We start from the raw sequence: 22,590 nt of genomic DNA, 5'->3' as shown, positions 1-22,590 counted from the left end.
AATGGAGATAAGTACCTTTAAAAAAAAAACACCAAAAGGAGCTATGATAATTTGCAAAATATTAAAAACATGGTATATTTGCATATGCACTGCCATTTTTGGAGTTAATATTGGAGTGATTAGAGAAATGAACAAGGTTTTGAAAGATACAATCATTTTATCACAAGGGGAAATAACTCGATGTTATGTATATAATACAGCTCCACAAAGCAAATGGCTGGCTGAGATGTAATTTTGCCCAAAAAATTGAACAAAATTACAAAACCATGCTGAAGTGAAAAACTCAAGCCAGGATTACAACAGAAGTGTCTCTTTATAACTGGATTATCTGCAAATGAATTTATCTTCAAAAATCAATGTTGGAGGGAGGTTTGTGAGGATGGGTCAGTAACAGATTTTTAGGTTGTTTTAAGATACGTTTATGAATCAGACATTTTGGATTTCTGTATGTACTATTTGATGTGATACTTATTATGACAATACATACTTTGGGAGACTAAAATACAGGAATTTATCCAAAATATCATTATACCAGGAGTTGAGATTAAAATCTGAAATTTTACATGGGAATTATCACAATCAATGTCACAATTAAATGATACAAGACTTTATCAAGAATTCTTCAGAGAAATGAAATTTTATACAAAACTGATGCAGAGAGGAAGGTGGAATATAGAAACATATCATTAAAATGATTTCCATGAAAAATGTTGCCATCAATGTTAACAAACCAGGTAATCAATTTTTAAGACATCTGAAACCTCGATACCATTCAAATCATTCACTGTTTTTGATTATGGCGGGTGATAATAAACTCAATTTTGGCGCTAACAACTTACTTTGTGGAATCTATCTGACCAGGCAATAAAAGTTTTTAAGACATCTCAAACCTGGAAACCATTCAAATCTTTTACTGCTCTTGATTAAGGCAGGAGATAATAAACTCAATTTTAGTTCTAACAACAAACTTTGTGGAATCTATCTGAAGTATGTAAGACACAATGATATTCAATGTAATGACTGTAAAAATATATCCATGAGATGTGTTCGAAACAACATGAAGGTCAGGATCTATGTTAAGCCATTATCAAAGCAACTGAATCAACTGTGTGACCTTTACACCAAGGTTAACCATGTGTCTTAGCATCATAATGAATCATACTAAGTAGCAAGAAAATCCAAAAGGAGGTTTAGAAAATATAAGCAAATGAAAGACCCTGACCTAAAGGTGAAATAGACCAGTGAACATGTTGCAGAATGCTTTGTCTTAGCTTAATGATTCATCCAAAGTATGAATCAAATTCTTTAAGGATTTAGGAAATATAAGCAAATGAAAAAACTAACCTAAAACTTGTGGCAAAATTTTCTATGACTGACCTTGAACACAAGGTCAAAGAGGCTAATGAATCTGTCACAGAATAAATTATTTAGCATCTTAATGATTCACTTCAAATATGAAGAAAATCCATCAATGAGTGAGGAAATATAGAGCAAATGAAACAATCTGAATGAAAATCTGAACCATTTCTATGACTCTGACATTGACTCCAAGGTTAAAGGGGGTAAAAGAATATCACTGAAGAAACTGCTTTTGCTTCATAATAAATTGTGCCAATTTTATTTTAAAATATTATTAATGGGTATAGGAAATGTAAGCAAATAATTCAATTGTAACCACAATTTTAACAATGTGACCTTTTGTAAAACTGACTTTGACTCAAAGGTCATAGGCATAAGCAAGCAATTCACTGTATATATTGTCTTAGCTTCATAATCCTTCGTTCTAAATTGATATGAGTCTACCAAAGAGACTCTGGAAATACATGCAAATGAAAAACTAAAACAAAGTCAAAATACAAATTTTCTATTACCATGATTTGGACCTCAAGGTGCAAGCAAACATGTCCCAGAATGAACTGTCTTATCTTCATAATGATTTAAGACAAGTGTTATATGTTTAGGCTCTTACAAAAATGTAACAAGAAAAGAGTGAAGACAACAAGCTTTGTATTATTTAACAAATAATTTATTTCCCTATAAAAACAAGATAAAAATTAGAAGAAAAAACCTGTGGTTTTTATGAATCAAATCCAAAAATAATCCAAGAATTAGAAAATAGAAGTCCTAGTAATAAAAAGTCCTAATGAATCCCGATGAAATCCAAAATGGAAGGCGATGATGTATGCTGTGGTCAGCATTGTACTGATGTGTCAAAAGTTCTTTGTTGAATCACAGAAAATAATATTCCAGTGTTTGAATTCTGTGTAAATTTCAATAACTGTCCTTGTCCAAGAATTTAGAGCACTAGTATTTCCAGGGAAAACAAACTTGAAATCCAAATAAATTGAAGAAAACTAAACAATTAGCCCCCAAACTGGTCACAACGTAAAACACTTTAACTCTCAATTGTTAAGGCACTAATGATTCTTTTTTCTCAAAATATCAATAAGGAATCTAGCTACAACACAAAACAGATGCCCAGAAGTGGGTCAATCGTCTGGAAAAACCTAACTGATACATGTTATTTGTCACATACTCCAAGTATGGCCTCGATACCACTTTATGAATCTTACTCTGAAATAATACAATTTTAAAAAAAAGTTGTTTACAACAACTCTCACTGATTTCTAAATCAAGGTCAGGAACTAGGCCAGCATTAGATACAATGTCTCTTTAAAGTTGTTTACATCAAAAATATTGAAAAATCAGTCAGAACTGAACTCTGTATTAAATCCAGTAAATAAAGTTAATTACAATAGCATGTAATGGAGAAGAAAAAAAAAGAAGAAAAAATAACAAACAATTAAATTAAATCAAATACAAATTAAATCAAATTTACATAACACAAGTATGATAAGAATTTATCAAGCAGTATATGAGAACAAACGCAAACGAAAAAGTGACTTTTTTGTCTGACATCCCACTAAAGTAAACAAATACAAATGAGAAACTTTACCCAAAATCTTAATAAATGGCTGATGTTGATGCATGGCAGTTATGTGACTCATTTGTCTCTCTTCCTACTAAAGTGGACTTGACAAACTGGGAAAACAAACTGTTGGCCTAATTCAAGACCAAAGATTCAACCTTGTTACAACTGAGTACATATTTTTCTAAAATAAATATGTATGTAAATATGGAATGGTTTCCAATAAGGATGGCAAGCCTTTCTGAGCATACATCAAATGCCCAATTTGTGCTAACTATTTACTTCTAAACATGCATGCAGATTTTACAAGTTTTTACTATTTACTTATAAGTTTTTGAGATGATATTATCTGTTTTACTCTGTTTTTGACATTATCATTTATTAAAAATGCAAGAGAGTTGTTCTTGGTGTAAACAGTAAATCATCTCTAAATACCTCTAAATTTATAAATATCCAATCAAGCAAGCTCAACTGTGGCAAGCAATTAACTTCCTTAATCAGAAATTAGGCAAATCATGTACATCGTAAGCTTCGAAGAGAGTTAAGTAAACCAAAGTTACAATACTTTTCACAGCCTATTACTAGAATCAATTATTCAAACTAGTCCAGAGAGTTTATAAATAAGTAACAAGTGGTTTACTTTTCTTAAAAGGGGAACATTTCACTAAGCAAGCTTAAGTAGTATCGTAAAAACACATCCTGCTAAATAAAATAATCCCAAATTTTGTATCATGTTGATTTTGTCTATTTTTCAACCTGATGAAAATTCTTGTTTGAGATAACTGCATAATATGCAGTCTCATAATCCAAGTCATACATGGTCATGATAATAATACAAGCAACAGATTAAAAATGGTAACAAGCTACTCCGATGCAAGACCACCTCATTAATAAACATTGATCTTGCCTACTTTTGAATTTGCTTTCAAGTGGATGATACAAAATCATATTCCAAATCAGATCAGAATTAATTATTACTTCAGAGTGGCAATAAGCACAGCCAATCTAATGCAGGATCATCTCATAAATATACAAGACTCTTACTCATTCAGTAGTCCATGATCTTGGTGATATAAGCATATATTAGAAGTCCATCAAAAGCAGATAAAAAAATATGGTTCACATCATTCATATGTGGGAATTTCATTCTACATACATTTATGAAAGTTTGGAAAATGCACAATAATGAAAAGCAGGCTAGGGGTACAGAGCAAAACTCTGGTAGTGGTGGTGGTGGTGGGGGGATGGTATGGGGCAATGCCCCCAGCAAGCTAAAAAAGTAATTTTAACAAATTTTTGCTTCTTTAATATAATGCATATATCCACTGATTCATTTACATTAATTTCTCATTGTAAATTTTGAAGAAAAAAACAATCTTTCCATTAGTATTCTGTAATATGTAAAAATTCAGGAGCTGAACATAAAATAAAAATAGAAATGTTTGATACATTACATATTATTTCAAGAAACGTATATATATACTAGAACCAAAATTTAATATAACACGAACATGACTATAGTTCTATCAAGTATTTTGTTTGCTGCCTAAATTCACAAGTCTCTTTCAGTTAACAAATAACCACAATTGTTACTCTAAAAAAGCTGATATTAAACAATTACATTTTCATTCAATGAATAACATTTTCTCAGTCTTAAATCTGTTAGCATGCACTGCTTTTGCATGCTGACTACATTTCATGTTTCAAAGTCATTCTCTAGTTCTCACCATGAAAGTCAGTTAGCATATATATATACAGTGTAAAAAGTCAGTCTGCATATATACACTGTATAAAGTCAGTCTGCGTATATACATTGTATAAAGTCAGTCTGCGTATATACATTGTATGAAGTCAGTCTACATACATACATTGTATAAAGTCAATCTAAATACATACATTGTATAAAGTCAGTCTACATACATACATTGTATAAAGTCAGTTTGCATATTTACATTGTATAAAGTCAGTCTGCATATATACATTTTATAAAATCAGTCTGGATATACACATTATATAAAGTCAGTATGCATACATACATTGTATAAAGTCAGTCTGCATATTTACATTGTATAAAGTCAGTCTGCATATATACATTTTATAAAGTCAATCTGCATATATACATTGTATAAAGTCAGTCTGCATATATACATTGTACAATGTCAGCCTACATACATACACTGTATGAAGTGTGATGTGATTTGGACTTTTAACGTAGCTTTAACAATATTTCAGTAATATCACTAAGAATTCTGCAATGAGGCAGTTTATAGTTATGTCTAGCACTGGGGCATCATGACGCAGACAGGTAGCATGATGTCCCACCCAGTCACATTATCCTGACACCAGGCCGACCAGTCCTAACACTAACTTCTTAATGCTGAGCGACAAGCGAGGCAGCTGTTAGTACCATTTTTGTAAGTCTTTTGAATGACTCAGCTGGGGATCAAACCCACGACCTCCCGCATCCGAAGCAGATGCTCTAACCACTAGGCCACCGGAGCGGTCATTGTATAAAGTCAGTCTGCGTATACACATTGTATAAAGCTACTGAAATAGACAATGCATTTTCCTCCATACACGACCAGCAGTCGGAAAAAGTATAGTTATGCTTTGAAATTTCAACTCAGGAGAAAATGTGCAGTTCTTTTAGCTATTTTTACATTTGTAAGTACTGAATTTGAAAGAAAAAGATAAATGCATTTATTGTCTTCGAATTTAGCATGGGCAAAATTCTGATCATCCTGAACAATTACTACTATGCCAAGATAATGCAACAAATTATTTTTTTTTAAAAATCTTTCGATGAAGCAAGGTGGGGACCAGAGAAAACAATGGTAGCAGGATATACATGGATTTATAGAATTGGCCTAGTTGTCTCAAATACTTCAGTGTCCTCTATCCACTATCATTCCTATGAGGCAAATGTAGGAATCAAATACAGTGGAATATAATGAATATACTTGGGTTTCCACTGAGGGCATTGAATTATAGAGTGAAGTATTAACTTTGTGATTCAGAAATAAGATATCCAAGGAGCCTTGAGTGAACTGAATACAACATGAAAACTTCTGTTTGCTCACTCAACAGTAAATGATTAGTTTAAAATTTAGTATCCCTATGAACTGACTTTTTTCCACCCCAATTAAATAGTTTCAACTACTTTAACCCTATGCCAACCGCCTCCCCCCCAACGGATTTGTAAGATTGACCTGTGAAGACATTCTGAAGATGAAGAACTTTCACCCATGTATATATAATCCCATTCAACAGCTTGATGACATAAGGATTTTTTTTTAAAGAAGTGGGGTGTAAAGTAAAAGTAGCCAGGTAAATTACCTAGCTCCTGCCTGTTAAGGAAAGCCTGCAAAGAGGTAACAAAGCTCAGCCAATCAGATGCAAAATCATCTCATTAGTATATGGGGATCATGCCCATTACTGAACAATGATCTTAATGATATAAGCATATAATCTAAGTTTGATAAAAAAAAAAATTCTCAAAGACTGATACTCTACAACAGGTTTTATTAGCTTTGTTACACCATAGGGTGTGGTTTTAAAAATCGCTTATCTGGCCTGCAACAAGAAAGGAAGTTGCACATGCCATCTCGACTGTGACTTTTCATTAATTCAAGATAAGATCAATTCTTCCTTTTAGCTGCTGAGTGTTGAAACATCTGATTTTTAAGCAATGGCAAGATTTTCAAATTGGCTGCTCTGGTGAACATACTGGATGTAAGCCTGACACCGTTGTTTTTTTAGGACAAAGCAGACATCAGAATATTTGTAAAAACCATCCATTCAGGGAAAGTAGCAACAGCAAGATCAGGGCAGAAATATAGGATGTATAAGTGACACAATTGTTATTTAGGAAACTAGATATCTTAAGCGGTCTACTGCCGAAACCCCATAGCCATCCATATTGATAGAGTAGAGATAACAATATTTTCAAGATTGTCACCATGGCAATCATAATAATGGTTAATTTGCATCATTTTCATTTAGGACCAATCTGACACTATAAGAACTCTTCTGATGAAATTCCCATGTCAAAATACTTTCCATTTAACAGTAGTGTAAACATGGTGGTAATAATGAATCTCAGATCTGCACCATTTCAAGTTATGACTAACAAGATATTAAAAAGAAGTCTTCAGGTAAAACCCCCAAGCTAATATGACTGTTTTTGAGGAATATCAAAAAGATTTTCCAGATGGCTGCCATGGCAGCCATGCTGATATCAGATGTGCAGCATTTCCATTTAGGACCAACCAGACATCATAAGCCTTCTGGTAAAAGCACAATGCTAATATCACAAGCCATCTAGGAGAAGTAGCAATAAGAACATTTTCCAGAGGACAATTGTGGCAGCCATATTGGATGTGAGATTGGCACCATTTTCATTTACTACCAAACAGACATAAAAAAAGGCTTTCAGTGAAAACCCAATGCTAACAAGATTTTCAAGATTTGTTGTTGTTGTTCGGTTTAACGCCATTCTTCAGCATACTATAGGCTATACATGGCGGCCAGTATTAAAGTTGGAGGAAGAACCTGGGGAAAACCCCGGAAAGAACCACCGACCACTGAAGCTACTGGCAAGCTTTCTCACATACCCACATTGCCTGAATCTGAGACTCGAACCCATGCAGACAGAGGTGAGATGGCAGTGATCCGTACCGGACAGCACTTTAGACCACTCGGCCACTCGGGGCCCCTGATTTTCAAGATGGCCATTGTCGTAGCCTTAATAGATGTGAAAACCTCCTATAGATTTGACCATTCATTCAGGAGGAGTGGTTGATAACAAGATCTTTTAGATCGTTGCTATGACAGCCATATTTGATTTAAGATTTGTATTATTTTCATTTAGAACCCAATAAGACACCATAAGAAGACTTCCTGTGAAAAACCCAAGTGACTATTACTATCTGTTCAGGAAACGAAGCCATAACATTTTAAAGATGGCTGCCATGGCAGTCATAAAGGATGTCTGAATGGTACAGTTTTCATTTAGGACCAACTAGAGCATAGGATTAATACTGAATTTATTCACTTACAAGTCGAGTTTAACTGCAAACTGAACAAACCCTGATCTGCCATCACACAATGCACCAACAGATTTAGGTCTGTGCAGCATGTTAGGATAATCAGAAGAACAAACAACATATACCCTGGTCTGCAGGCACATTATGCTACAGTAGATCATGACCTTTGTTTATTGCAGTTTGACTCAACCTATAAGTGAGCATGTAAGGTATGTGTGTACAGTTTCATAGTAATCCTCCAAGCAGCTGAGAATGAGTAGCGATAACAAACTTGTGCTAATAGATGATGGATGAAAGACTGCCCCATCAACTCTTCTGCTCTATGACCAAAAGAGCAAAACATTTGACTCTGAAATATTACTTCCAGAGTGGTAACAAGCTCAGCCTATCAGACACAAGATCAGCTCATTAGTATGCATGGATCTCTCTAAATATCAAACTTATCAGCCATCTTAATGATAAAAACATTCCAAGCAGAAGCAGATTAGAAACTGTAATATCTAAGTCGATAGGACCTACCTACTACACAGCTTGCATGGGAACACACCATCTCCTTGGTCCTCTTTTGCAGGTGATTTCTTATGAGGTGGAGTGGCTGGTGGCTTTTGCAGATGTGTTGATGTGGCATGGATATTGCTGTTACTGTGTGTGTACCCTGTATTGACCTGCGATCGATCCCCGACCACCACCCTCTGGGCCTGTGGCTGTGGGCGCACCTCCTGCTTATGATACTGATGGAGGTTATCATAGTAGACAGTTCCCTGCACTCTGGTATGAGTCTGCATGTGCACCATCAATGCCTGCTTTGAACCGAATTGCTGAAATATCATAGGTACTTCATCAATTAATCTATTTGTACAAGGCTTTAACTGCTATTAATATTTCACATCTCATCTTAATCCATAGGTTATGCTATGTTATACATGTATTAGCTTTTTTTGTGCAAAATTCCTTAAATGGATACACTAATATATATCATGTCCCTGAGTTTGCATAATGATACATTATTGGTAACTGGTACAGAATAACGTATTCAATGAGTTTTAACCTACTGCATATCAAATTTGTGACTGTGAGAATAAATGAAAGTTGCTGAAGTTTTCTCATCAAGATGAATGTCACCAGATCTGTTTCTTTCACTGAATGCAGCATTAGGTATTCGATTTATGGTGCAAGTAAAATTTTGCTCAAGTTCATGATACATGTACCAGTTGTTCAGTTAAAAATACAAGCCTCAACACAAAATGAGTATAATGATTACGTACAGTTAGGTTAAAAAGTACACGGGCCATTTATAAGCACTTCATGGAGAGTTGTGGAGAACTACAATGAACCAATTTGTTGTAGAGTTTTAAGGAAATTTGCCGTCTATTAGCATGCCACCCCATAATCTGTTCTCATGGATGTAAGGTGGAAACATTTATTTCTATACAGAATGATGTACCATGAGTCCAAAGAATAAATTTTGTATCACTTTAACCTCATACTAAGTTTTTTTTGGTAACATGCCTCATCTATATATGATTGTCTTTTGGTGAAAACCCTACATTGTTATGACCATCCATCAAGGAGAAGCGGCAATTTTTAAGATGGCCACCATGGCAGCCATTATTTGCAGTCAGATACCATTTTCATTTGGACTCGACAGACATAAGAAGTCTTCTGTTGAAAACCTGATGTTGATATGACTAAATTCAGAATGAGTAGTAGATTTTAAATATGTGGCTATACTGGATGTCATATTGATGCTGTTTTCATGTATGCCTTACAATTTTCATTAAACACTGATAATTTGTTTCATCCTTATTGATTATATCTTGCAGTTTTTGAAACTGCTTATTCCTTCAATGGCAACTGAGAAACTAATTTTGTGGCTATTGCATTAAATGCTCCATGTTTACCAAGGAATTGAGCTTGTGATGTCATTGATTGACAACTGGTATCCTTTCCAATACATTTTGTATCTGAGAGAAACCACTAAGAACAGCTGACAATCAGTGTGTGTGTGTGTTTGTATTTATATGCTTTTATCTGTATGAACATTGATGCTGATGTCAGTAGTAGAACAGTTAAGCTCTGCTTTGTAGAGGTGAGCTAAAAAGGCTTGACAGCAGTGTAATCTACAAAACTAAAAATCTGTCTTTAATCACTTTATATAATACATCAAATATTTACACGGTGAAACAGAAATATTAAAAAAATATGCGAGTAAGATATATTACACAAGAAAAACATGAATACTTACAGAATTGCACTCTTGAAAATCACAGGTAAAGACAGGTGTCACAGGACTTGGAGACTGAGAACTAACTGAAGAAATATCCTCATCTTTCTCCTACAAAAGATCGACATATTGTATTAATTTTCTTTTTTAAATTTTGTTACATTATGGATACTTTATATCTCATAATACCTTGCACATTTATTTAAATTGTTGAAATGCATATGCTTAGATGATAAATTTCTAATTTTACTGGATTTATGATGTCATAAAACATGAAAATCCATTATGTACGACCAGAACGCATGAACAGCCTTTGAGTTTAAACCGTCGACACTTCATGAATCCTGTACATATGAAGTTCAATTCTTATTATTACAATTAGTTATAAAATATAAATCTCAATAAATAAACAGAACCAGATTTTAACCATTGTTCTGAAAATACTGTCAAAGCACACATGAAGTGCATGTCAATAAAAAAGTACACTGAAACCTCACTATAACATGCTTCATTATAGCAATTCAGATACGTGTATAATTAACATGTGTGGCTCCTGAGATTGTTGTTGTTGTTGCTGGGTTTAACGTCATTTTTAAGTACATGATAGGCTATACACAGCGGCCAGTATTAATAGTGGAGGAAGAACCCCGAGGAAACCACGGAAAGAACCACCGACCCACGAGAAGCTACTGGCAAGCTTTATCACATACCCACATTGGCCAAATCCGAGACTTGAACCCGGCTCCTGAGATATATTTTAAAATAACTATTTTTTTCACACATTTTTTTATATAAATAATTTATTTCACTGTATAAAGAATGTGTAAAAGGTTCATTATCATTTTGGAGAAGTGATCATGTATGAATCTGAATATAAGAGGATTTTAAGTGGCTATTAATTTTTTTTCAATTTTACCAAATTTGTAAAGTTTTGTGCCAAAATGAACAAAAGTTTCATTTAATAAATTGGCAGGATGAGTTGTAAACATTAGGAAAAAATGTCTTATGACTACATCTTTCTTTATGTGAATAAAGCTGTTAAACATTTCTATTTCTGAATGTTCATTTCAGATGTGTCATTAGTCAATCACGGCACTATGATCTTAGTTTATTTGTGAAAGATGATGATACATAAGTGTTAATCTTATTATCAATGGTCCATGATTAATCAATCCATTAAGTAGTGTTTGTGCGTCTTCAGTGCATTCTGTGTACAATCATTGCTTAAACAACAGCTGACATATGTTTGCTCATTGAACTGCATATGCAACCAAGTACAAAACAATGAGTGGTTGATTAAAGATTTTATCAATCAAGTATATGCTAATTATCAAAGTCAATTTCACAGCCAAACATTGTTCAAATTATGGGGCAATTATTTATAAAACAACAACAACGAAATAAAGGCTACCAACATGTGCACTTGACTTCATAGTGTTAAACAATCACCACACAATCAGCTGACCAGTGACTAATGCTCAAAGAAGGAAGTGATGTATACAGTTATCCCCAGATACAACAACAGGCATGGGGCTATTATGATTGTAAACATAATCAATTGTAATCCATTACAGTATGAGCTGTAATTGTAATATCGATTTCAGAAGCTCTAATCGTAATCATAATCATTATTCATTGGCAGCGTAATAACATAATGTAACCATGATTTACAATGAAAAAATCACTAATTATATTCTTAATGATTGTACAAATAATAAAAGTTTCCATAAGACCATGAATGCTGACTTCCAATAAAGAATAGATAAGGTGGCCAGGAATTACCAAAGGTAGTTGATTCTTTGAAATTTCCACTTTTTTTTATTGTCAAAAACATTGGTTAGTTCACCGAAATCTGAACCAACATCACAAAATTCACAGCTTTACATAAGAAGTCATCTATTTTTATTAAAGTTTCTTTAAAAGAAAATTATCTACACAATGTAACAATATACAGCAAAATATTGGTCAATTAATATGTTGGTAATGCCTACTGATGGCAACAATTTAATAAATACCAATAAAATAGGTCTTGTCAAGAAAAAATAATTTTTCAGTTTTATCTTTGAGTTGGTTTTTATGTAATTATCATGAATGCAATCAATGATGCCAGAGAGCACTTCCATAATACCCAATTAAGTGTTGACTGTCCTTTCATCTCCGACTATAAGTCTGTTGCACTGTTACAATCAGATACAAGTAGACCTGCTTTGTATTATGTATCAATTCAAGTCAAGGGAGAAGAACAAAAAAAGTGAAAAGGCAAGTAAACCTCCACCCCCACCCCCATTTCTCTCTGTTGATGTTTCTTTTTTTTTTTTTTACCCCAATGTGAGCAAGTTTTAGAGGGAGAAGTATATGCACTCTTGTATACCTGACATGCTAATTGATGATACATACATTTTGGTCATCAGCTGTGCCAGTTGTACTGGGCTCTGAGTCAGATTCCTCCTTCTCTTCTTCCTCCTCCTCTTCCTCCTCCTCATCATGTTCCACATTGGGCTCTGCTTCACCCTGTGTCTCTGTCTGCTGTGACCTTAAGTTGTACATTTGCCGCCGTTTTCTTCTGATTCGCTTCAGGCGCTTGTACTCATCAGGACTAACCTTTTTCCAAAGGTAGTAAAACTGTATGCACTGTTTTGTGGTTTTTGTTCCCACCTAGAAAAAAGTACACTTATATGTAGTAAAAATTCACTAGAAATCTTTTCATCTTGTGCTCTTTCTCACTCTGATCTTTGCTTTACTTAATCTTTCTCACTCAATATAACTTAACGACTGATTGACTGAATTACTAAATAAGGGAATAATTTTATGCATGTCTTAATAAGGACATCTAAGATTCTACATGTAAGTCTACTTTTTGGTAATTGTAAACATGAGTCTTACCTCCTTTGAAATCATGAAGAAGTCTTTGTCATGATTAAACATAGCTTGTTGATATCTATCAATTTCCTCTGCACTCCAAGAATCATTTTCTGAAATGGACAAAGGGTATTTCGTCTTGTTTTTCTTTTCAGATAGTGCAAGCAACAACTAAATACTCATTCAAAATCAAATAAGGAAGTAAAATGAAGAAAAAAAAAGCTAACAACAGCCAACAACAATAAAACAGCCTGGTAGGCCTTTAGTTAAGTGTAAGAGTTAATAGGCAACTGAAGATCTTCATACAATTGCATCTTCTTGCCTTGAAGTCACTTTGGTACCAAACAATGGTCTAGAAAGGACACTTTTGATCATGTAAAAATAGACATTAAGAAATAGTATCCAAGGGAAAGAACTCTTGCAAGACTGTTATCACTAACTCACTGTTTCTGCTAGCTGGCTTCTTTTATACTCAAGATTTATCACATTTCAGCTTTTAGTCGGAATAGGTTAGTTCCTCCCATCTTCTGAAGAGCCATTTTACTTTTCTGAATTTTCCTATCCAACCATTCTCAATGTTAGTCAACTTATCCAATTTTAAAAAAATCATCTTTAAGTTTCTAATGAATCATTTTCTAATTATCCTTGTGTTTTGTTCATCTATTTAATTCAGTGCAAGGTTATTTTCCAACCATGCCATTTCTTGTCTTAATATTTAAAATGCTTCACTGCTACCTACATCATGCCGATTTCACTTGTTAGATCTCTGGTGCACTCTTTTCCAACTTTAAATAAATTGTCACCAATTTACTCTAATTACTTAGTCACTTTATCAATGTTGTTGCAGAGCACAATGGCAACTAAATGCACAAAATGTAAGAGAACCAAGGTCAATAAAGATACACACAATACATGAAGTGTTATCCCTCTATTCCCTGCAGTATCTGCACATTATGATAGGAAAGAATCCGGGCAACAGTTATAAGGATGTAATTTAGAAGCAGAGACAACTGTTGCTCAAGATCAGGAAACCATTGATTGCATATTGGAGATAATACAGGATCCTTGAAAATGTAAAACCTTTTTGTATAGGCAACTTCTAGCTTCCATTTCCACCAGATGGTACAGGCCATATTCACTACTGCATCATAAAGATGTTACAAATGTTGACAAAGACACCTTACTACTATTTAGCTACTCCCTATTTTAAGAAGGTTTATTCTTGGGTATTCCAAGTGACATCAAAACTAGTGGAAATGTAGTGGCAATCTCTTCTCGTCTGAACTTTGTATTGTTGGTCTTTTACAGGCTTGAACAGAATGAATAAAATGACCATGCAGTTTGAACAGCTAAAGTGAAATCTTGGGGAAGAATGCCTTTCTTCATTCAACATTGAGTAAAAACTGCACCATACAGTAGCATTAGTCTCTTCCCTTATTGTCTGGAGGCTCCATCAAAGACATGAGGAAGCTGGCTGCACAACTTGCTCTTCCTCTTTCTGTTAGCAGCAGTCAAAGTCCCATCATGGGAAATGACTGCTGCAAAAGAAGAGAAGCAAGTAAAGTCCAATCAACAATTAAGTCACTTATAGCAGCAGTTCTCACAACCACCACCTTATCCCAGCAAAGGAAATCTTCTAGCAATGTAGAGAAAAAGTCCAATCTCTCCTGATCCTGCCATTCATATTCCAGAACGTGCCAGACAACTTCACTGCAACAGACTTGGTAGGATCTAAAGATTTCTTTTGTCACTTCAGCTTCTCTTTCCATGATGGATGTTCCAGCCAATCCCAAAAAGATTTTCTTGCTGGAGAAGGAAATATAAATCTGGCAGTGGAGATTACCACAGACTTGACTCTCTGGCTTTTACTTCTCTGTTTGCTGCTGCCAAACAAAAATGGAATGTTGCCACCTGTGATAAAAATCAAAGCTCATTTAGCGAAGCTCAGAGTCAAAATAGAGTCATCCATGTCAATCAGGCAGTCCATGAGGAAAAATGAATTCACCGTACTGACTGCATTGACTGTACTGATTTTTATTTTCATATTCCCATTCATCCCTTGTTCTTCAAGTTTCCTTTGTTTGGTTACTGAGATGTTATTAGCTTTTTTTGTGTGCTTCCATTTGGGCTCAACAATAGTCCATTGTGTTCAACATGTTCACTACATGGAATTGTAATGGAACATCCAAGAGTTGTAGAACTATAAACTCTTTGATCTAATAATTCATTTTGAGGGGAGACAAACAAGATTAAGAAACTTCATCCGCACAAAGACAAAATGTTTGAAGACAGACATATCCTGTTTCTGCCTTTTGTCTAGAAACACCATATGGAAAAGAACAATTAACAACTTGCTCACGTCTTGCAGAAAATTTTAAGAATGAAACCCATAATCAATGTCTTTAACTTCTGACAGCCACCATTAACAAATTAGTTCTCATCATGACTGATGGTGGTACCTCCACAAAGGAAGCACTAGGGCACCATATCATTAAGTTCTGTTATAGGATTTTCTCATGTGGTATTCCAGTTTACAAATAAAAATCAAGACCCAGCACATCTGGGACTGACTTCATGTTCTGCTCAATTCATAATCAAGAAATGGACACAGAATGGTTCATTCACTATGATAGCACAGTGGATTGAGCATCTGATTTGCCCAACTGGTTATGGGTTTCATAAACACATAGGCATGCCTTTGTATATCCTAGGGAAATGTGCTTCAAGGGCTCCTTGATATGACATGACATAACCAATAATTGTTTACAAGTGCTGTTATAACCAGCAAACAAACCCTTCACAGGTCAATCTTGCATTGGATCTGTGCTCTGTCCAGTGTATTTGTGTGTGTGTGTGTGTATGTGTTTTAATAGCAATATAGGCACAGTCTTGACCATTAAGTTAGATATCTTCCAAAAGTCTGCTTTGGTTTGTTTTTTTTTGGGGGGGGGGGGGGGTTAATGAAATTTTTCAGCACACAACTAGTATGTTTGACCAGTATATTTGGTTGAAGAAGTACCCAAGAAGACCATGGGAAGAAAAACATTTTGATTAAACACAGATCACTATTATACAAAAAGATCTGACAGCGACCACTTAGGGGTCATGTTCTGGTAACATGTTATAACCATAATTGCTACACTTTTATCAACCAATCAGATGAAGTCTTATATCTTCACCTTTGGAGACCAAGTTGTGTGGATGAATAACATAAATGTGTACCAAAGATTTGATTCACTTTCAGACTTTTGAAAGCTGCATTTCCATTGGTTAATTCAAAGGTCACCAGAACTTGACCCTTAAGCAGTCATTTTCAGATCTTCACGTAGGACAGTGGAAATCTGATTTTAATCAGATTGGGAAGAAACACTGACCCATGAAAAGCTCCTGGCAAGCTTTCTTGTATATCCACATTCAAACAGAGACACAAACTCATATGGACAGAAGTGTGAGCAATCTCTAAATTTGAGCGCCTTGAACAACTTGGCTACCAGAGAACCTCATACCCCCCCAAGGGGATGCTAAACAGACAAAATCACGGATAGGATCCTTAAAATACAAAGTGAAACTTCTGATGTAAAGCTAATTCTTTTATCAAATCCAAGATCTACTCAGCATGAACATTATGGGATGCATAAAAAAAGAGCCACAAGGTTACCTCCATTAGTACCGTATTTACCGAATGTTTTCAGACACCAATTTATTTTTGAAACATAATATTTAAATGCCTTGTAAGTTTTCAGATGTTGCTCCGCTATAATTTTTTCTACAATTTGTTTTCGAACACAATCTAGGAAGATCTGCTGCATTGTTTTAATGTAAAAGAAACAGCATGCATACCGTTAATTTAACTGATACAAAGTTTGCTTCATTTGGTAGCCAATTATTTATTGTGATCATGAGCTTCCATGAACTAATATAATTTAAATTTTTTAATCATATATGTATATATACTTATGTATGCATGCATGCAGATAGACTGATAGATAGATTTGTTCTTGTTGTTGTGGGGTTTAACGCCATTTTTCAGCACACGATAGGCTATGCATGGCGGCCAGTATTAATGGTGGAGGAAGAACCCGTGAAGAACCACCGACCCACGAGAAGCTACTGGCAAGCTTTCTCACATACCCACATTGGCTGAATCCTAGACTCGAACCCACGCAGACAGAGGTGAGATGGCAGTGATCCGTAACGGAAAGCGCTTTAGAGACCATTCGGCCACTCGGGGACCCAAATAGGCAGATAAACACTGTTATATTAAGCCATACACAATAAATAGCAATATCAAAGAATTAAAAGAAATATGATTTAATGCTGTAATATATTTAAATATATTATTCAATATCAAGTTGTTGTTGTTGTTGTTGTAGAGTTTAACGCCATTTTTCAGCACAAGATAGGCTATACATGGTGGCCAGTATAATTGGTGGAGGAAGAACCCTGGAAAACCCCGCGAAGAACCACCGACCCACGAGAAGCTACTGGCAAGCTTTCTCACATACCCACACTGGCTGATCAAGTAGCTTATCCATAGCCTTGTTTAGGTCCTCGGGCAAAAAGCCCTCAAATTTTGTATCACTATCATCATCCATATTGTTTAATTGTTTGTCATTTCTGATCAGCGCGTTTTCACTTCCACTCAGATTGACACTGATGACGCACAACTTGAAAAATTTCATTATCATTGTGCGCTTTTCCTTCAATGTGTCCATGGCATTTACAACCCAGTCCAATAGTCTGTTTGCTGGCTGTCTTGATCCGTCCATTGCTGCTTTCATTAGATGATTTAAATGCATTCGTAGCATCCCCGATGTATTCTGTCCAGCTGCGGAGGAGGTAGCTCGTGACAGGTTTATTGATGCTCGCATCAAAAGGTTGCCATTTGGATGTGCAGCCTCCTGGTATTATTGCTGGCACAACATTTCCGCGCCGCAACTGTTTCTTCACATCATCAGTGATGTGAGCCCGGAATGAGTCCATAACTAATGGTGATCGCTCTCTTCTGGTAAATGGCAAATAAATTTCTTCAATCCATTGCAGCAATAGTGTTTCATCCATCCATGCTTTCTCTTGAACTGCGATAATCCACCCTTTTGGTGCCTTCAGATCTAGATGTCTCTTTCCCTTGAAAATAATCATTGGGGGTAATGCGTGGCCAGAACCTGCAACGGCTAAAACGACAGTAATGTGTCTCTTCTCCGCTCCAGTTGTATGAATCAAATGCTTTTTGTTCCTTCTTTGTCCACCATCCACAGCTTGTCCATATGAAATGGGTCATCCACACTCAGGCAGATGTCCGTTCAAGTTCAGATCGGCAGAAAAGTCAATTTTCATCCAGGTATTCACCGTGGATTTTGGAATCTTGAATTTTTCTGCTGTAGGTCTAATTCCCAGACATTTTGCATTGTTAATGATATCCTGCTTTTGCTTTAATATATAATGTTTATAGTGACCACGTACAGAACCGGGTCGAGCACTCTCGGGTTCAAGATAATCAGACTCATCATCAAGAGCAGCTTTTTTCGTAGGCGGTTCTTTTTGTGATGCATCCTCAGAATCATTCATTTGATGTCGCTTCTGTGAACGGCCTACTGGCCTCTTTGGAGATAATATTGGCAAGGGAGAGTCCCTCCATGAACTAGGCAGTGCCTCCTCGCTTGTTGCATAACGTATGATAAACTTATCCATCAGAATTATTACAGTACTACCAATATTATGTTTCACAACGACAGCTATCCAGTATATAAACTTTTGATAGTGATGGGTATTTTATTTATATTTTATATTTTAATAGCTTGATTGGCTAACAAAAACATGATTGGTTGTCAGTGTAGACATTGTTACACACGAAACCACTTCAAACAGGTGTGACAGTTATGGCTTTGATCAGAAACCATGATCCCTGCTTTATATCATTAAACAATATATCAGAGAGTTGGTATGGATTAGTAAAATTCATTGGCATTGTGCAACAAAACAAACCCCTTATCCCTGTGGCATTATATACCAAGGTTTAAACATAGTTATTGTTCTATTGGTAGTAAACCTCTTTGTAGATGATAAATACTGATTGTGGGTGCTAATTGTTCGGTACATCATGTGCTCTTTTAATGAAATCCAGATGGCTGCATTTTATTTCCGAACACACCTGTCAAAAAAAATCCCACAAGTGATATTATTAACAATCATTAGGATAAAACTAGCCACCATAAGAAGACTCTGAAACCCCCATGCCAATATTACCAACCATTCAGGTGAATTAATGACAAGAGTTTCATTATGTTTCATTATGTTCATAGTGGCAGCCATACTGGGTGTCTGCAGGGCATCATTATCATTATTATTACATTTAGGTCCTTAATAATCGCAACAAGAGTGAAGACATTTATTTCCCTAGAAAAACAAGGTAAAAATGAAAAATAATCAAATCCAAAATAAAAGAATTATAAATTATTAGTCCTTGTAATAAAATGTTCTATTGAATTTAAGTTTAAGTCCCCAACGAAAATCCAAAATGGAAGGCGATGATGTATACTTAAGTCTGTATAAGAATGAAGTGTCAGCAGTTCTTTGTTGAACCACAGGAAATAATCCGGTGTTTGAATTCCAAATAAAATTTCAATAAATGTCTTGTCCAAGAATTCTGTATGAGCATTTAAATATATTTTCCAGGGAAAAGAATTAATCTCTTAGAATCCAAATAATCTGAAGAAAAATTAAAAGATAACTTAAACAGGTCACTACAGAAAAAAAAATTCAGTGTTAAAGGTAAAATCCCAACTGGCTGGCTCATTTCAAGAAAATGATTTTACAGTCTAAGTAAGACGCAAAATAGATACCCATATGAGGGTCATATGATCACTTTCTAGAAACAGATAGAAGCTCAACATCACGTAATCCAAGTCAGCCTCGGTTTCACTCGTATCAATCCCACATTACGAATGAATAATAAAAAAAATGTTTACTTGATTCTCAATCAAGGTCAGGAATTAGGTCAACATAAAGATACAAAGTTCTATTTCTAGGTGTTTATGACAAAACAGTCAGGTCAAACTAATTTCTGGAAAATGTCAAATTCCAGTAACAAAATTACATTACTATAACATTTAATAAAATAATTTTTTTAAAAAAAAAAAAACAAACAATTAAATTAAATCAAATATAAATTAAATCAATATTCATAACAGGTTCAACTAGATATCATAAGAAATCTTTTGTTAAAAACCCGATGATGATATCAGTATCAATTCTGAAGGTGCAGCAACAAGGTTTTCAAAATGTCTATCACAGCAAGTTTGATGATACTAATTAAGCAAACACGCGGAGGCCATTCCAAATTCAGGTTGGTGATAAACTCCATACCCAGATGGGTAAAAAGTTGGAATGGATGGAGGTCATATTCTTCCAAGGTCACTAGAAAGCCAAGGTCACTAGAAAGCCTAAGTGATCAAAAAGTGAAAACAAATCATTTCTGCCTTGAAGTAGAATAGAACTTATATGTTTCTGGAGGGTGTCATCCAGATATGCTTCTGTTGTTGCAGATAAAGTTGATTTGAACTGGGTGATGACACAATCTATAACCTTGGCAAAAACCCAAGGGATGATGTTGAGACCATAGGGGAGGACTTTGAACTGATAAACTGTATCGCAGTAAGCAAACTAGAGAAATTGCATGATGTGGGGTAGAAAGGAATGTGAAGACAAATGTCGGTCATATTAAGACTGACAGCATAGTCATTCTGTTGGATGGAGAGATGAATTTATCTCACAGTCTCCATCTTGAATTTTAATGGTGAAATGAATTCGTTGAGGTGACTCGGGTTGATTGGCCTAAACTTGCCATTTGCCTTCTGAATAAGAAACAAACTTGAATAAAACCCCCGAGATTGTGGACTTAGCACAACTGCCACAGCCTGTTTTTTAATGAGTAACCATATCTCCTGTTGCTGAAAGGCATCCTTCTCCCAATATGATGGCATGCCTGTGAAGAGGGGAGAGGATGAAAGGGGAAGGGATAGGATAAATTAAGTCTTAAATAACTCTGAACTGAACTGGATCACTCAATTGGTCTGAGGGAGTAGGGAGATTCAGTGAGCCTGAAACTGAATGAGGCAGCCATCCACAGGTATGCTGTCTGCAGGCAGTGGGGAGAGTAGGTCTATGACTAGAGTTAGGAGGCTTGTAGGTGGACAAACTTGGTTTCATGCAGCCTCTGTACGGTTGCCACCTAGCTTGCTTACACTTGTCTCCTGGCACTGGGCTTGGATTTATATTGCACATCGACTGAAAATATGCCTTGTCCCAAGTTCACTTATCACTCTGCAATGGCGTGGGCAGACTGTTTCCTCATGCCTGTGTGGGTTGAGCGGTGAGTTGGAGGGACAGTTCTTGACCAGCCTGCCTCCTTACTTTTCCTCCAAAGAGTAACGACCGCCATCCATGGGGTCATCAATAAAGTCAGAGTAGGAAGATGCCTGAGTGTCATGGACCACAGATATGTATCACGAGTCAGTCTGAAGCTGGTCGAAGTTGAAAAAGCATTGGCCTTTAATTCTAACCCTAATGAGATAGTGACTATGTTATGGACAAGCTTGGACATGGAACACATTTTTGTCCACTTTAAAACAGTGAGTGTGCATGTGAGCTGTTTCTATTTTCTTTTCCTATTTGTATCAAGGGCTGGGAGACCTGTAGTGAAGGCATCTGAATGTTGTACCAGTGAGATGAGAACATTGTTGGAACATGACTTCCTGAAAAGAAAGCCTTTCCTCCCCCTTCTGCAATTTTACCCGACAGGCGATCATTGATCTCCTTAATTTCAGCCAACTTGAGAAGGAACTGAAAGGATGGCATCCTTTCCTCCAGAACAAAATCTACTGATACTTTAATTTTATAGCCTTGAGTAGTGGTTTGAGGAGGAGGACATTCTTAAGTTGACAAAACCCTATAAATATCCGCAACTGTAGCCTTAAGGCTAACTTCAGTCCATTCCTTGGTCAGCTCTGGGTATGGCTGATTTATTGGAGCTTTGTCACACTCACTGTGTCAAGTCCTGACCTGTTTCAACCTGCAGCTCTGGATAAGCCAAATCAGGTGGCATTAATGACTAGATTCCATCCTGTTTGAAAATATCACTAACTCTCCCATGTGGATAAGTAGTAACATATAAAAGTAGGAACAGCCAGCTGATATGTCTGGCATATGGACGGCATGGGTGTTGACGTTATGGTCTGGCTATCGCGAGTACTGGCTGCACCGAGGGCCTGGTTGGACGGAGATTTATCACTGAAATTTCCTTCATAGTAAGGGCATGTCACCAATGATACAGCTAAATGGACAGATCTGTCACTAGATCCCCATATATCCTAACTGGCCAGACTGATCACAAAGTCCACATGCAGGCCAAGCTGGATTGCTATCACCAGTACCAGATGTTCCAAGGGCTTGGCTGGACAGATGGATTTCTCACTAAAATCTTCATCATAATAAGGTTATGTTGCCCATGGATTGGCTAAATGGAAAGACTGTCA

The 22,590-nt window shown here is 35.7% G+C and overlaps 1 protein-coding gene across 1 annotated transcript in view; it reads right to left on the bottom strand.

Moving 5' to 3' along the window:
• Positions 1 to 22,590, bottom strand: part of LOC149805182 (uncharacterized) — a 106,905-nt gene that overhangs the window by 15,910 nt on the left and 68,405 nt on the right. The window contains exons 16-19 of the mRNA XM_089948139.1: positions 13,082 to 13,170; positions 12,596 to 12,853; positions 10,220 to 10,309; positions 8,494 to 8,792 (exon numbers count right to left, since the gene is read on the bottom strand). Coding sequence (XP_089804265.1) covers positions 8,494 to 8,792; positions 10,220 to 10,309; positions 12,596 to 12,853; positions 13,082 to 13,170 — 736 coding nt within the window. The remainder of the gene's footprint in view (positions 1 to 8,493; positions 8,793 to 10,219; positions 10,310 to 12,595; positions 12,854 to 13,081; positions 13,171 to 22,590) is intronic.

The sequence above is a fragment of the Sinohyriopsis cumingii genome, chromosome 2 (genome assembly GCF_028554795.1).
Source record: "Sinohyriopsis cumingii isolate HCF-2022 chromosome 2, ASM2855479v2, whole genome shotgun sequence".
NCBI classification, from domain to species: domain Eukaryota; kingdom Metazoa; phylum Mollusca; class Bivalvia; order Unionida; family Unionidae; genus Sinohyriopsis; species Sinohyriopsis cumingii.
The sequence above is the reverse complement of the archived record's forward strand: the minus strand, read 5'-3'. Positions and strand labels throughout refer to the sequence as shown.